The sequence below is a fragment of the Diceros bicornis genome, chromosome 9, assembly GCF_020826845.1.
Source record: "Diceros bicornis minor isolate mBicDic1 chromosome 9, mDicBic1.mat.cur, whole genome shotgun sequence".
In the NCBI taxonomy this organism is placed as follows: Eukaryota; Metazoa; Chordata; class Mammalia; order Perissodactyla; family Rhinocerotidae; genus Diceros; species Diceros bicornis.
In genome coordinates, this window is record NC_080748.1 from 5,568,118 (window position 1) to 5,584,935 (window position 16,818).

Genomic DNA, 16,818 nt, shown 5'->3' on the forward strand with positions numbered 1-16,818 from the left:
GCTCCTAGGGTTCTTATGACATGTCCTTCTCCTCAGAGAGCAGGTCTTGTCTACTTGTCTGCCAACTACCAGCTCTCTCCTGCAAGTCCACCAGGACTGCAGATTCCTGTGTCAAGCTAGGACTTACACCAGGCACAAATGTAAGTCACTCAGGGAGGAGGGAAAAGATGCATTCCTCAAAAGATGTACTTTGGTCTTAATGCACTAGACTCTGCATTCCATTTTAACAGGAAAATGTATCCAATCTCAGACACTTAGTAAGAGCCCTTCTCACAAGGTGATAGTTTTCTGCTACTTAAAACTGGAGAACTATTACTATTTTCTTTTTATTATCACATACCTATTACCACAATTAAGAATACAGAACAAACTTTAAATTGACAGTTGTTTTTTATTGTTTGTTTTAGTAATAGTAGTATTGGTATTCATTGTTGGCAAGATTGGAAATATTAAGTGCAATTTAAGTATTTTAAAAAAGAAACCTGGTGATGCAAATAAAAACTGTAAAAATGCTCTTATCATTTGCCCTAGTAATTCCATTTCTAAAATTTATTCTAAGGAAATCAGTGATAGCCATACAGACTTATGTAAAAGGATGTTCATTACCAGTGTTAAATTAATTAGACAAGGAGGCCATTAGACTGAGGGGCTCCGATGCCTGAGCAGCCTCCATAAGTGATACTGGCTCAATACAGGGTTGACGTAAGGGAAGCCATATTGTAGAGGGGAAACCATATTGTGACTTGGAATAACCTCTGACTAACTCTGGACTTTATGGCCCCTCCCAGCTGCTATAAGTTGATAACTTTGTTCTTTTGAGTTCCTTAGGAATGTGATGACCCCCGGGGCAGAAAGTCTATGCTGATAGCCGTCATCAATGACAACTGAAAGATCAGGGTAGAGGGCCTTGCTCCAGTCTCTGATGCATATCAAGTAAAACAAAAGACTGCCAGGAACTAAGACCAGATGGATGCCCCCACCCAGTAATCAGATGGATACTCCCACCCTGGGACCAGACGCCTCCACCCAGTAATCAGATAGATGCCCCCATCCTGAGACCAGATGCCTCCTCCACTCGGAGACCAGCGCTCTATATAACGGGCCAATAGTCTTTGTTCTGTAAGATGGTTCTTTGAGACATGAGTTGGCCGTCTTCCGTCTTGCTAGCAAGCTGTAATAAACTTCCCTTTCTCTGCCACCATCATGCCTCTTGACAATTGGCTTTTGTCTCACGGCAAGCAGATCGTGCCCTTTGTGCAGTAACAGAAATCTGGCGACTCTGGTGGGACTTTAAGTGCTGCTCGTGGCCAGCTGACCTCAGATGGGCAACCTGTCGGGTAAGTCCCTAGTGGCTGCTGAGGCTTTGTCTCAGGGATCTGTCCTACCTGGTCTCCCGTGCCGACATTGGCTGCCCTCTAACGCTCCCTATGGTGGAAAGAGAAACAGCTACTTCTGGTGGGTCAACAGACTCACATCTGGAGTAGGGTAAGTCACCTGGGTGGTGCACCACCAAGAACTTTCCTCCCCCTCCACCTGGGGGTCCCCTCTTTGAGAGGGGGGACCATCTGGTAAATAGGGTGCCCTGCCAGGAAGAGGTATAAGACTTCACCCAGAATCTAGGAACCGGTTTCAATGGTGTCTGTGTCTGTGTCTGTGTCTGCCAAGAGCTCCAGGATCAGACGTCTTTTGGGTTTGGGTGAGTAACCTCATTGAAATGCCTGTGCCTAATTGTCTAATATCTCATCAGGATAGTGGGTTAGAGGCCCCACTGGTGAGATTTGGTTGCTGGGTTAAAGTCCCAAGGCCAGGATTGTGAGAGACAATATAAAGGTTACAGTCGCTGGGGCACTCAAAAGGATCAGGTTCGAGTCCCGAGCTCTGGGTTAGAGTCCCAGAATATTGGATTTTGGTGTCTGTTCATGTTTGTCTATGTCTGACTGTTATTTGTTAAAATTGGCTGCTTGGGGACTGAGTTTCTCAGTGACTGTAACAAACTGCCTTTTAGACTAACGTTATGAGAATCTTCTGACTCTGAAGAAAAGAGGCACTGTTCCCTCTGGTCCTTCGGGACGTTCCCAGGTGACTGGGGACTTTACAGAGGTGTCGGGGCGTCTGCCCATGACATGCAACGGCCTCATAGGGACCTCCCTATCTTACTGGGCCCTCACTGTTCGTGGTGAGGCAATCAGCAACAGCAGCTCGTCCGGGGCTTAAATCACCTGAACTTTGTTGGGTGCCGGGACACATAAGGGAAAGAGATGACCCCTCGATTACTCTTGGGGGAGCTGCTCCCACTAGCTCACTATCAGACCTTGTTTGTTGTGGCCACCTTGGGAGAAGCCCCCTAAAATGGAGATAACTGTAAATAGCTGGCAAGATAACCTGGGATAATTTAAAGTTACAGTGGCCATTTGGGGCTCCTTTTGAGCTTTCAAACCAAAAAACGAAGAAATCTTTAAAGAGTCGAAGGCTCCACCCCTGGGAGCTCTCCTCTGGTTTCCAGGCCTGATCACCCCCACGACCCCGAGAGAGATGTCCTCTCTTGGTGGTTCTGGTTTCTGTTAATCTGTTTGGGCACCTGGAGTGATTTCAGGTTGGCTCATGGGTCAGTCCTTTGACTGACAAGGCTGCAGCTTCTGGTTTCGGAGAGTCCATGCTCCACCCCTGGGAGCTCTCCTCTGGCTTATTTCTGCGAGTCCAAGCTCTACCTCTGGGAGCTCTCTTCTGGTGTGGGGGCACCTGGACTGATTCCAGGTTGGCCCTGGGTCATTTGAATGAAATCTGGAACCCTGTTTTGTGTCCTGTCAAAAACCTTTTGAGTATTTTAGGCGCCTACTGAGTCAGTTATGGGGACAGAAAACCTGTAATTTATTCTGTACGCTGTCCTGCCAGGGTTGTGTGCCACAGCAGGGGCACTGCTGTTTGCGTGACCCTTATCTTGATATCCCTTGGGATGAGGCCATGAGGGCAAGGCCTGACCTCCTCTTTCCCTTCTTCGTCTGCTTCATTCGTCACCTCTTCTGTTGTCACCAAGTCAGGGTTAAGTTCCGGCTGGACCTGAGCAGAACCTGGACCTTCTGTAAACTTGAAAACCTTTTGCCAGGGACTTATCTCTCAAGCCCGGTGCTGGGAGCCCCGGCCCCCATTCCGCTCCAGGCTTTTGCCTCTGGCCTCCCTGGCTTGCCTTGTGCTGGCTCAGGGAGTAAGTGCCGGGGCTGAGCGGGACTTGACTAAATCTTCTAGCTATATTGACACCCGCAGTCGGGCTCTGCACCCTTCTCCTGCCGCTGTCAGTCACACACTGACAGTATTTTCCGGCCATGGGGAACAGCCCAAGCATCCCCGGAGACTCACTCCTCCAGTGCATTTTAACTTAAAAACGGTTAATTGAAACCCTTTCTGTGGAATGGGTTATGCCCCAGAAACTCCATCTTGGAGAAAACTTAAATGGCTTCTCTGTGCCTTTTTTGATGTAGTTGGACAAGTAGATCAACCTATAATGTCATTTCAGTTACAACTCAATTTCTGGGAAATTAAGAGCAACTGTCCTTAAAAAAATCCTTGTAAGACTGGAAATGCAGCTGTAGAGGCAGTTCAAATTCCACCCAGTTCCTTTATCTCAAAAAAGATTATCATCTCGCCCCTCTGGAAACTGTTATTTGGCCCATCACTAATTCCTAGGACTGAAGAAAAAAAAAAGTAAAAAGGCCAGAAAAACGGCCATAGGAGTGCGCCTGGCCAGAAATTGAGCATCTCGAGTGTCTTCTCCACAAATATTAGTAAAAAGGCTTAAAACAAAAATTTGGATTCATAATTGGGGAGCCTTGTACCTGATTCACAGCAGTAATAGCTGTGCAGTCTCTGTGTATGTGTGTCTGTTACCTATGTGTGATATTTTACCTCCGGATGGTATGGTCAAAATTAAGAGCTCTGTTTAATCAGCTTAAAGTAAGTGCTTACATAAATTCTAAATGTAACAGAAATTAACCCAAATGTCTTTCAAGTTAACATGATATAAATTAATCTTTGGTAAATGAAAGCTGGTTTAAGTTTGTTGGTTTGATTGACAATTGCTGGAAACAAATGATTTAGATAAATGAAAATAAGTGAGAGTTTTTGGGTATAATAATTATGTTTTATGATCTGTATACTTGAAAAAAACAGCTTCCAAATTCCTTTTGGTAACGTAAAACTTTAGAGTTTTGCTAAATTAAGTTAATGATAAAAGTTTGTTGAGTATCTGGGTCATTTTCAAATAGATAAAATACGGAAACATTATTGCTAAACATATCTAAGTTTATCTATTTTTGGTTTACTACAGAAAAACTAAAAGGTGTTGTGGGTCTATTAGTAAACACGTCTTATGTTTTATTAAAAGATTGTACAATAAAATAACATGTTTCCAAAAATTCTGAAAACTGTTTATAAATTTGTCAAGCCACAGAATGCTAATGTAAAAAAAAGTTTATAACTGCTTAGTTTTTACTTAGAAGTCAAAGTCTATAAGGGTTAAAAATTCTAATTAATATATGTAACTAAAGTTACTAAAAATTAATAAGGAAAACAGCTCTGTATACAAGGAAAGTAAGATGTATATAGTTAAGAAGTTACAAAGAATGGAAATATTTTGTTTGGCGAAAGATAAATTTGTCCCAAAGTACTAGAAGGGAGAAAAGAAAGGCATAGGACAAATTCTGAATGTGAAAAGAAAGTTATAAAAGGTTTGTGGAAGAGGAATTCTGGAAAAAGAGGGTTTTTTTTTTTTTTTAATAATTTTATTTATTTATTTATTTTCCCTCAAAGCCCCAGTAGATAGTTGTATGTCATAGCTGCACATCCTTCTAGTTGCTGTATGTGGGACACGGCCTCAGCATGGCCGGACAAGCAGTGCGTTAGGGATCCGAACCCGGGCTGCCAGCAGCGGAGCGTGCGCACCCAACCGCTAAGCCACGGGGCCGGCCCTGGAAAAAGAGTTTTATGCATGGGCAAGTTAACTAAGATTAAAATGAATTTAATTAAGTAAATAAGTTTTAATATTGAAAGTAAGCTGGTGCAAAATTAAAATTTGGTCTTAACAGGATAATTTTTCTTGAACTTTTTGTCTGAGAGGTTATAAAAGGTTTTTCTTTACCTTTGAGTAAGTCTACCTAAGAGACAGAAAATCTATGTTTCGTTAAATAATTTCCTATGTTCAAAAGACTGAGGTCTCTCTATTAAGGCTTTTTGGGACTGTGTGCTCTGTTTGTTCTTGACTGTTTCTGTTGTCACTTTGAATGGATAGGTAAGCACTGTTTCACAGCGACAAGATCAGCAACCCCTTGATCTTGTCTGAGCAAGTGTTTTAAAACCTTTTGATGAAATCCTCAAAATTCATATCTTAAATAAAGTCTTTCTTTTGACTTTTTGAGAATTTCCAAAGGGCCGTGGGACTTCTCAAAGAAATTTGCTCTCTTCCTGTAAGGAGGAAGATGCTAACTTATTAGGCTTATTTGGTGTGTTAAATTACATGGGAAGCATTGTCAAATAAGTGATGATAACTCTTCTTAGGTGCTATTATGTGGGTGAATGTTATTGATATATGTGTTTTGAAATTGTATAACATTATTGAAATCCTGATCTGCCCTGGTTATCAGTCTGGTTCTGGTTATTATTTTAAAGTGTTGTATGTCACAAAATTAACCACATTTCTTTGTCAATTGCCATTTGGGGGTCTCGTTGTTTACAGACAGTTATTGTTTGATGCTTTTGAAAAATATGTTTCATCTTCAGAGAAGTTCATGGAAAAGACTCTGGTGCTTACTCTAGATTACAGGTTTCTGATAAACTTTCAGATCATAAAACAAAACTGGATAAGAAATTAGAGTTCTAACTGAGAAAACTGATGACTTTGTGAAACTGCTAATGAGATTAAGGTCAAGAATCGATTACACAGGACTGAATGAACTGGTGGGATGACTATAATTTTTATAAATTTTGTTTGAAATATTGCTGATTTTTTTCATGTTTTGTTTTTTTCAGATGTAAGGACAACTTCTTCTCTTTTCTCCCATAGCTATGACTTTGGCAATTTGGTAAATTATACCATTGTAAGCAAAACTGAAATATTTATTTTTTCTCCTTACCTGATCCCTCCAGAATTTGGAAACTCTTAGTGAGTACTGTTTTCAAGGCAATATAGTTATTTGCATAAGTTCAATAAGAATCTGTTCTCCTTTTAACAGGACACAATTGGAAACATTGGTTATATTACAAAAGCTCTGATTGGAATGTTACAAGACAGCTTTTGAGAGACAAAAGATTGGACTTTATGGAATAAAGCCACGTGGAAATATTGGCCTGGTACCTTATGTACAGAGTTCCAAGCAACACTTACCAGGATGAGTAAGGAAACTCACTTATCTGGCAGGTACAAGGAACCTGGAAATATTTTGGCGAACCTTGAAAAGAGAGGAATTCACCCAAATCTGTACGTATTGCAGGCGAAATCTGATGACAAAATCCTTGGCTTGGCTTTCCTGGCTTTGAGAGGCCTTTGAAGTTCAATCTGAGATTCCTTATAAAGAGTTCCAGCAAAGCAAATTTAAAAGAGCCTATATGATCAAAGGCTATTCTTGCTGTACTTATGTAAATAATTGGGCCAAGTTTATTAAAACTAAACTTATTTTGCAAACCAGATAGTTCTAATTTGGCTATCTTTTATAAAGAATCAGGGTGATTTTAGAGAGAAAAATATATGTTTCAATAGAAACTATAGTACACATTCATGGATATTAAGTTTTAGTTCTGATAATTGTCTTTGAGGTTTCTGTTTTATACCTGTTAACTGGACTGAATCCTGAATTCTTCTAGTCTCCTGAAATATCTGGCTACAAATCTCCAAACTCATGTTTTCAACTTTTTTCCATCATTTTCATTTGAAATCATTGAGAACTGAACCTGCCCTTTTTTTTCCTGAAGCCTTGCAAACTGAAGCTGGTGGACTTGATATAAACTTAAGAGAGATTCATGTTTGTTGCTACGCAGCCACTCAGAAAGGTACATGAATACCCAATGACGTCATCAGAGACATTTCAAACTGCAAAAGATGCTTTGACTCTGAAATCTAGAAATCTTTTTGACTGGCTGCCCCCTGGACTCAGAAACTGGTTTATAATTTGCTCCCACCATTAACTTTGTTTTTCTTTTTGTCTTATTAATTACCCGGTTACTTGCTTCCACAATGTAAGCCTAACTTTGGGAGCCCACCAGCATCTCCATCTAACTAAGAGACTGGTTCAATAAGACGGAACAACAGGCTATCCCTCAAGATTGAGGGATTAAACACAAAAGGGGGGACCTGATACCCGCTCAATACAGGGTTGACATAAGGGAAGCCATATTGTACAGGGGAAACCATATTGTGACTTGGAACGAGACTAACTCTAGACTTTATGGCCCCTCCCAGCTGCTATAAGTTGACGCCTTTGCTCTTTTGAGTTCCTTAGGAATGTGATGACCCCTGGGCAAAGAGTCTATGCTGATAGCCATCATCAATGACAACTGAAAGATCAGGGTAGAGGGCGTTGCTCTGGTCTCTGATGCATATCAAGCAGAACAAAAGACTGCCAGGAACTAAGACCAGATGGATGCCCCACCCTGAGACCAGTAATCAGATGGACGCCCCCACCCTGGGACCAGATATCTCCCCCACTTGGAGACCAGCCCTCAATATAACTGGCCTGTAGTCTTCATTCTGTAAGATGGTTCTTTCAGACATTAGACGGCCATTTTCCCCCTCGCTAGCAAGCTGTAATAAACTGCTCTTTCTTTTCCACCATCTTGCCTCTTGACGATTGGCTTTTGTCTCAAGGCGAGCAGATCGTGCCCTTTGTGTGGTAACATAAGCAAACCAAAACCTAAGCCTGAGATGTCTCAAGGTTAAGAAATCAAAACCTAAGGAAAGCCCATCACAAATAGCCACCTGGGGTTTCCTAAATAAGGCAACTGCTTAAGCTACAGCCAGTCAAATAACTTCCTTGCTTTCCTCCTGCCTCTTCTCTATAAAAGTCTTTCCCTTGGCTCCTGTCGGTGGAGTGCTCCTAACCACTTCCAGTTTGATGCTGCCTGATTCACATAGATTTTTTTCCAAATAAACTCTTAAAATTTTTAATATGCCTCAGTTTTCCTGTTAACACATTATTTACAATAAATTATGGAACATCTATTTGAACAGTAGAATACAACACAGACATTAAAAATGAAATGTTTATAATGAAATGTTCATCCCTTCCCTTACTCATTTTTTGAGAGTTCTACGTCCTAAAGAATGGTGACTAGAACAAAGCCACTGCCTCATGGGGCTTAAAATCTAAAGGGAGAGATGGATATTAAACAAAATACACAACTAAATATTAACAAATTCTGATAAATGCTCTGAAGGGAAATTACAGTATAAGGAGAAAGGACAAAATGGAGGGATCTGATTTAGACTGAGGGTCAGAAAAGGCTTTCTGAATCAACGACGTAAGACAAGCCTTCAACGAGGAGTGGGCATCATCCAGCCAAGGAGGGGCCAGCGTTGGAAAGTCTGACGATCAGCAGTAAAGCCGGCAGGGCCGGAGCACCTCCTGCAGGGCCTGCAGTGTGGGCCCTGAGGTGCAGGTGGGCCCTCACTGCTGCCAGGTCAAGAACTGCACCTGAGGTACAGTGGGAAAGGCTTCCAGAAGGGAAATACAGACTCCTTTCCTTTTTATTTATTTTTTTTATTTTTTGTGAGGAAGATTGGCCCTGAGCTAACATCTGCCAATCCTCCTCTTTTTGCTGAGAAAGACTGGCCCTGGGCTAACATCCATGTCCATTTTCCTCCACTTTCTATGGGACGCCGCCACAGCATGGCTTGACAAGCGGTGAGTCGGTACCTGCCCGGGATCCGAACCGGCGAACCCCGGGCCACAGCAGCGGAGCGCGCGCACTTAACCACTTGTGCCACAGGGCCTGCCCCTCCTTTCCTTTTTAGAATGAACACTCGGAGGGTTCTGTGCAGGGGACAGATGGAGAGGAGGGGCAGGAGAGTCAGGAGACACTGCAATCCGGGTGAGGGAAGGTGGAGGCTTGGTGGTGGGGAAGTGAGAAGTGGATGGATGCAAGGTGCAGTATGGAACAGAACTACTTGGCTACTAGATGAGGAAAGGGAGGAGGGATAGGTCATTTTTTTGTAACACATTTTTTGTAACAGAAGAATTGGGATCATACTGTACATATTGTTTTGTGATCAACCTTTTTCCATCTGTCACCCTTGGTACATGCCCCCTCACTTTCTTCAATTTCCTTTAATTAGAAAAAAATTTGGCCACTTTTATACCAAAATGATCAGAGTGGTCACATCTGGGCTGACAGAATTATAGACACTTTTTATTTTCTTTTTATACTTTTCTATTATTTTCTAAACGTATATAATGAACACATACTGCTTTATAACTAGGGGAGCCTGGATATGGGTATGACACAAAGATATGATCTGCATGTATCTTGTCAAAGTAATTTTAAAGCCTACTTTTAAAAGGTAGACAGTTTACCTTTGGACAGGGCCAAATTTAATTTGAAAGTCAAAAAAAAAGGAGGAGGAAGGCAAGGAAGTGCTACACCCAAAAGTCATTGTAATACAATTTCCTGTTACATTACTGACATTCCTAAACTTAAGTGTTTCTTTTTTCTTTCTCCTCTTATTAATTTTTCAGGGCGGTACTGGGTGTTCAGTAACACTAAAAGGTAGTTCCCTTTCAGAGGAAGGGAGAAGGAGGAAATGTACATGCTATCTAAATTCCTTTTATCCTTTTCATTATAAACTACCTACATTACAGTGAAATAATCTTGAGGCAGGATCCTGTCACCAAGACAAAGGAATAGCAGTTTAGTGTCTTTTCTCTAGGTCTTTCTCTAGAGCTTTCCTGGTAATGCATCCGGTTAGAGCTAAACAAAATGAACACCCTGAGGCAAAGCTGTGTTCCTGTCTTTTCCAGTGTCTGACAACCTCCGTGAGGGCTTCTGCGTGGATTAGTACACAGGATCCTCTGCACAGCTTTCATCTCGAATCTGTCACCACTTCAGCAAATACCAATTGAGCACATCCCTGGAGGAGCAGCCTTCTGCGCCCGCAGGGATGCGCGCACAGATCCAGGCCTCAAGAGGAGCTGCGCACAACAGAGGAAGTACGACTAGAGCACAGCAGTCTGCCAGCACGAGGCCTATGCATGCATCAAGTGCCCCACGGGTCAGAAATAAACGACTATGGAAGTTTGAATAGGAATAACTGAAATCCAGGTGGAAGAATCAGGAAGATCCTGCAGTAAAAAAGAATTTGAGTTGAACCATAACAGATGCCCGAATCCAGACAGGGGAAGATGGGAGACAATATCGCCAGCCCAAACAATGATATGTCAAAAGAGCTCCAAAAGAAGCAAGTGGGAAGTAAGTGTGCCTGGCAGAGGGCCACACCATGGGTCTGAGGCGTAGGGTGCCATGAGAAGCAAGGGGGCTCCCCTGGAGAGGAGGATAGCCGGGCGAGCTGCAGAGGGCCTGGAGAGTCAGACTGGTGTGAGTGTGCGAGGGGGCAGGAGGCCTGGGAGGAGCTGAGCAAGTGCTGCTCATGGAAGGGAGAGGAGAAGGGATGGGTGCCTCGCCGGACAGGAGGGAAAGGATAGGAAGAAGTCACAGAGAAGAAACCCCCAGGAGGACGGCAGCAGCGGTCCACAATGAGGCGAGCGACCAATAAGCACTGGAAGACAGAACTCTGGACGGCCAGCCACACTAAGGGAGCACTCGAGTCTTTCCTCTCAAGCGTGTGTAACGAGCATGTCTACCTAACACTTGCTGGAGATACAAGGTCAATGGGTCGAGTCTCCTGCTTGACCCTCTGAAGCTGTAGTTTCCTCTAAAACACTAGGAGAACAACTGGAGTCCATCTCAAATGAGTGCCGTATAGTTTCAATGAGATTATGTAAGGGCTAAGAACATACTGGGCACACAGGGCTGCAAACACCAGATGTCGCTCCCCTGTGAGGGCCACGTGCCCCAGCAGGCCTCACCCCTCGGCAAAAGGACCTGGGTCAAAGAATAACTTGTATGATGGGTTGAGAAACTTGAGTAGTCTGCACTTTTTGGCTTGAGAATGCAAAGAATTCACTCCCTTTGCCTATGAGCCAGATCACCCCTGATTTGTGTAGTGCTGTGATCGTTATTCTGAGGAAGGCTGCCTCTGGCACATCCTGACCTAATGCACATCCTGACCATTGGCTTTTTTTCGTATGCCGAATTCGGCATAATAAATCAATTTGTTTGTTTACATTTCTTCCTACCCTCATTCCGTTAAAAATTTAAATCACTTAAACATATACAATAAAGTGAGAAAAAAGTTGGATTAAATCAGAATTAGGAAAATTATACTAAGACAGAAATTCAGGACCGGGGGATATAGCTTTGGCAGCCCAGGGCCCGAGAGAGCCTTCAAAGCCACCGCAGACTTGGCACCCCTCAAGCAGATCAATGAGGAGGCTCTACGGAGGTCAGGATATAGCTGTCCATAGAGAAAAAGCATATGCCAACTGCTCAAGGAAGCAAAAATTCCTAGTTTCACATCTGAAAGAAATTTCTCACATAAGTCATCCTTCAGGGCACACAAGTGACAAAGTGCTCTGCTATTCTAAGGGGTCCAGGAGGCACAGGCACCCCCGGGAGCTACTGAAGCACATCCTCGCTCTCACAGGCCCCCAGGCCATCGTCTATCTGATGCCCTCTGAAGAGCCCTCATGTAGTGAGCCTGCACCAATAGCATCCTTACACCTGTGAACCCACCACAATTCAGTGAGAGAATGCAGTTCACACGCTTCTGAGAAGCGTTACACATATTAACACCAGTGCAAGATCAAATTAGTGTTTTTTAAAACTCTGTCAGGAAGAAAAAGAGGAAAACTTGGTAATATGGCCATTTGAAACTAGAAAGATTAAAAGTAAAAATGAAACAATTTTATAAGGAAGATAAATTATTTAAATAATTTTAGGCCGGCCCCATGGCTTAGCGGTTAAGTGCGTGCGTTCCACTGCTGGCGGCCCGGGTTCAGATCCCAGGCTCGCACCGACGCACCGCTTCTCCGGCTGTGCTGAGGCCGTGTCCCACATACAGCAGCTAAAAGGATGTGCAGCTGTGACATACAACTATCTACTGGGGCTTTGGGGGGAAAAAAATAAATAAATAAAATTATTTTAAAAATAAATAAATAATTTTAAATAAATTTAAATTTATTTAATAAATAAATTTAAATTATTACTTATGCCAGTAATAAGAAGAGTATCCAATGATACAAAATATGACTCATAACCAAAAAACTTCTCTTTCCAATTCCTTAAATCTATATTTAAAGAACAGCTCCTTCCTTAAGGAATATTAATCTATTGGCCTAGTTTTTTTCCTATAGAAATTTCCATAAGTCTTTAGTAATTTATGTGCAAAAGATTTAAGAATATTGTATCATTTGACATATACATGATATCATTACACAGAAAATACTTAAAGTCTTTTACTTTTTCTAAAAATTTCCATTTAAAAATAATTTTTAATTTAATTAAAAATATACCCATACATGCTAGTTACACGGGTGTAATTCACTGGATGAAATTCACTGAGTTGCACGCTTAGGAATCATGTATTTTTTTTATGCAAATTATATTTTAATAAAAAGTTTAACTCATTTATAAACACTGAAATAAATATTTTCAATAAGTCTTAGTCCAAATAAAATGGAACAAAGTACATGTGTGTGTGCACGTGGAAGAGGTAAAACCTTGCATACGAAAGTACACATCACCACCACGCACCTGACAGATCTAGGGAACACATGGAGTTTACTGCCATTCTGACGAATATAGGGTTAAAAATGGCACTTAAACTCAAAACACAGGAGAACAAAGCTGAACCTAAATTAAAAGGTAATACAACAGGAAACAAAGAGAAAAAAGCTGCAACAACAGGAATTCTTTGTACCTATTATACTGGGAATCTAACAATTTGCTATATCCAAGACACACACGACTCTAGAGGTACTGTTGATCTTATTTCTCTCACATTATCCGGGTCCACATAATGACTTTCCGACTAGAATTCTTTGAAAGCAAATGCACCCTCTAGCCAGACCAAAAAAAAAGTCTGGGTTGGTGGGTAAGGGTGAAAGCAGAGCTGTTTTCAGTTACAAAGGAACACTACACACCACACTGACGGAATTATTTCAGGAGCATTAAATATGGTAAATGGAATCCTTTCTGCTAGCAATGAACACAAATTAAATGTTGATGGGAATTTTACTGGTGTCATGATCCTTAATTTTACTGTATGTATATTTTACTGTATTGGAAACAGAACCAGCTTCATTATTTCTTGCATTGTCATTATCACTAATGGATTTTACCATAATGAGATCCCACCTGTATCTTGGATTATTTGCTTGACTTGTTTCTTTTTATCACAGCTGAAACACAACTGCAAAGAACACCATGGCTCTGATTTCCTCTTCTGTTCACAACTGATTTACAGGAGAAGACTTTAAGCTTTGCTGTTGGGCTGCAAGTCTCTGCAATCTTACTCCAATATTTCCCCAGCACTGCTCCTTTCTACTTTGAAAACCATCAAGTTCTGTCTGTCAGGGGACAGCACTCAGCAGCATATTAAGTTCATATTTTCACAATAAGAAAGGCCATGCCTTTGCTGTCAGCTTCCACTGCTAAAACACTCCGCACCACATTATTCATGATCCTGTGCTTTATAAAAGCAACTCACAACATAACAATGCTCGCTATATACAAGTTAAGCCCAGTATATCCCAAAGTGTCAAAGAAGTGCCCTACAAAATAGCACTATTTCACAAACATATCATCTGAGAAACGAAAATTCTCTAGTTAAGTTCTATGGTAATAAACTAAAACAAGAGGGTTGCGCTTGCTTTTGGAAATACAAGAGGGTATTGTTAACCTTTTCCTGTGACTGTGATGCCAGGAGTATGTAATTAGGTTATTTCTAAGAAACTAAAAGTGCTCAAGCCATCCTGATGTGCTCTGAGCATGAAATCTTACTAATTTTCCAAGACAGTAAAAATCTCTAGCTTATTTCCATTTTCATGCAACTGTGACTTTTAAGATGACAGACAGTAATAAAACGCTGGCTTTCAGAAGTCATTTTATAAGGCAATTACATTTTTGCTAGTTACATTTTTACCTCGGTTAGACACTGGTTCCATTTCATATGGTCCTGCCCCTCAACTTGGATCTGATTCAGCTATGTGAATTGCTACAGGATCATAAATGTGTAGCTCTAAGTTGTGTTTTTATATGTATAGTTATACATATAACTGATGCCATCTTCATTAATATGTCCTTTATTCTTAAGCAACTGCAATGTTAGACTGTGTTGCCAACATTTTGATGATTTCTCAAGCTTTATATTTTCTAGTGTTTCTCGTTTCCTGAAGATAGTTATGCTTCCTAAAACAGCATATATACTGTATTTTTAAATAGGAGAAAACAGAATCAAAGAACAGCTAGTTGATGTTCATCAACTTTCCTTCCCCTTAACTAAGTAAAAAAAACCCACACAAACCAAAAACAAGCTAAGGGAAGCCCGTCTCCCGCCCATGACAGCTCAGAAGAAGCCCAAATGAATCCCGAAGAAAGGGATAAGTGTGCAAGTGCTTCTCATCTTCACAAGGACAACAGAAAATACACATGGCACAATTTCAGGAGAGTTCAGAAACTTCTGGATCTTGCCTGAAAAGGCAAAGTAGCTAAAAAGACCCTTTTGGAAAGGTGGAAAACCCTTCAATGATACATTTAAAGGGCCTTGGGTTTTTAACCTAGAAACACTCTCTGAGTGTTCAAAGCCTTCAAGCAGCAGCCAAAGGATCCTGGCTGCCTCAACTATACTCCAAGTGGACTACTCACTGTAGCTGCCACCGCAGGAAGCCTCAAGGGACATCATACCCACCTGGTCACATCCTGCATTCACCAATTCCTGCAGCATTTGTCGGTTTACTTCTGCAGCTGTGGAAGTGCCCGATTCATTAGCAAAAGGCAACAAGGAATATCTGATTTCTCTCAAAGCTTTCTGGTAAGGTCCGAACTTTGGGGTGGTTCTCAGCTGCTGCTGCTGCCTGGTGGCATCCTTGCTCCCCAGGACCTTGGTGTCCAGAGAAGTGTCACTATTTGGTCCCACAGGCAGCCCTTGAGAGGAAGACTTGGACGGCTGCTTTAACCCCTCGCGAATCTCCTGCAGTCGCTGCCGGCTATTTCCAGAATAAGTCGTGGCAGGAAAAGTCTTTGGCCTCATTGTTAGTCCAGTTTCCTTTTACCATAAATACAATCTTCTTAAAGTGTTTTATTATTTAAAAAAAAGTCAACAGTATCAGTTAGTTGTAAACATACTTTCAAAACAATTGCCTTTTGAAAATTTTCTTTCCTTCAATTTTTGTAGTTCCTATAGAGAACCTGAAATTGTCCAGAGTCTTCATTTTGAAGATCATCACTATCTGAAAAAGAAAACAGGAAGAAAATGTTCATTTGTGGTTTTCGTATAATGTTAACAATACTTTTCAGAAACGGAAAATGATCTTGAAAATATTCCACTTGGAAAGATGAAGAAAGATCTTTCTTAATCTACCACCTCTCAGAAATGATAAAATATTGCTCAAGTCTGGCTGGAGCACAGACACCTAGGGCTGTCCCGAGAGGTTTCCTGGAGTATGTCACCTGCAATAAAGCAAATCTCCACAAGCTAATACTGACCTATAAATATTCAACTCAGGGCAAGTAGTAACAATTGATAGCTCATTTAAAATATTTTATTATATTGGGCCGGCCCCATGGCTTAGCGGTTAAGTGCGTGCGCTCCACTGCTGGCGGCCCGGTTTCGGATCCCGGGCGTGCACCGTCGCACCGCTTCTCCGGCCATGCTGAGGCCGCGTCCCACATACAGCAACTAGAAGGCTGTGCAACTATGACATACAACTATCTACTGGGGCTTTGGGGGAAAAAATAAATTTAAAAAAAAAATTAAAATATTTTATTATAATATAATTTCATTTTGAAATCCACAGCTTGAGTATTTAGGGTTAAACTTTCTACATGGGGTTCTGGATTTCTGCCTTGTTCCTAATAACTAATCAACTCCGGGCCCACACCATTGTCCTTTATCTCCGTGGCTTTACTAACCTCTCCACCCACCTGAAGCTGTGGTCTTTCCTCATCTTCGGAAATTTTGCCTTATAAAACCCTCCCAAATTTCCCGAAAGATACCACAAAACTTGTCACATTAAAGGTTGCAACTGTTGCAACTGAAAGTAGTTCCAACATAATGGATTATGAGATTTGAAGGTAACTACTTCCCTGATTTTTTTACACAGCGGTCAACTTCTTATCAGCGTTATGACCTAAATACCAAAATAAAAATGTCTTTCTTGTAGAAAATGATGGATTATATGGAAGGGCACTGGTAAAAGCATGTGAGTGATTTCTTTCTCAAAGTACACTGTGACCACACTAACAACAAATGGCAATATCAAGAAGACTGGTTAGTACAGACCACCTACGACTACAGCATGGAAATGGGCTCTATATACAGAACTAGATGTCACAAAGGCATTTTTCAATCATGAATTACACCTACCCCAGGCCTAATTCACTGAATACCCTGTTGTTCCTGCATTCAGAAAACGAAGTCAAGCCCAGCCCCTGACACTGCCTTTAGCAGCCAGCTCTACTGGAGGCAGCACCTAGCTCGTCACCTGTGGCTGGGTGACCTTG

General features: G+C 41.6%; 1 protein-coding gene across 3 annotated transcripts in view; it reads right to left on the reverse strand.

Moving 5' to 3' along the window:
- LATS2 (large tumor suppressor kinase 2) overlaps positions 1 to 16,818 on the reverse strand; it is a 105,565-nt gene that overhangs the window by 76,905 nt on the left and 11,842 nt on the right. For all 3 annotated transcript variants that reach the window (XM_058547821.1, XM_058547822.1, XM_058547823.1), the window contains exon 2: positions 15,005 to 15,545. In XM_058547821.1, coding sequence (XP_058403804.1) covers positions 15,005 to 15,346 — 342 coding nt within the window. In that variant the 5' untranslated portion in view covers positions 15,347 to 15,545. The remainder of the gene's footprint in view (positions 1 to 15,004; positions 15,546 to 16,818) is intronic.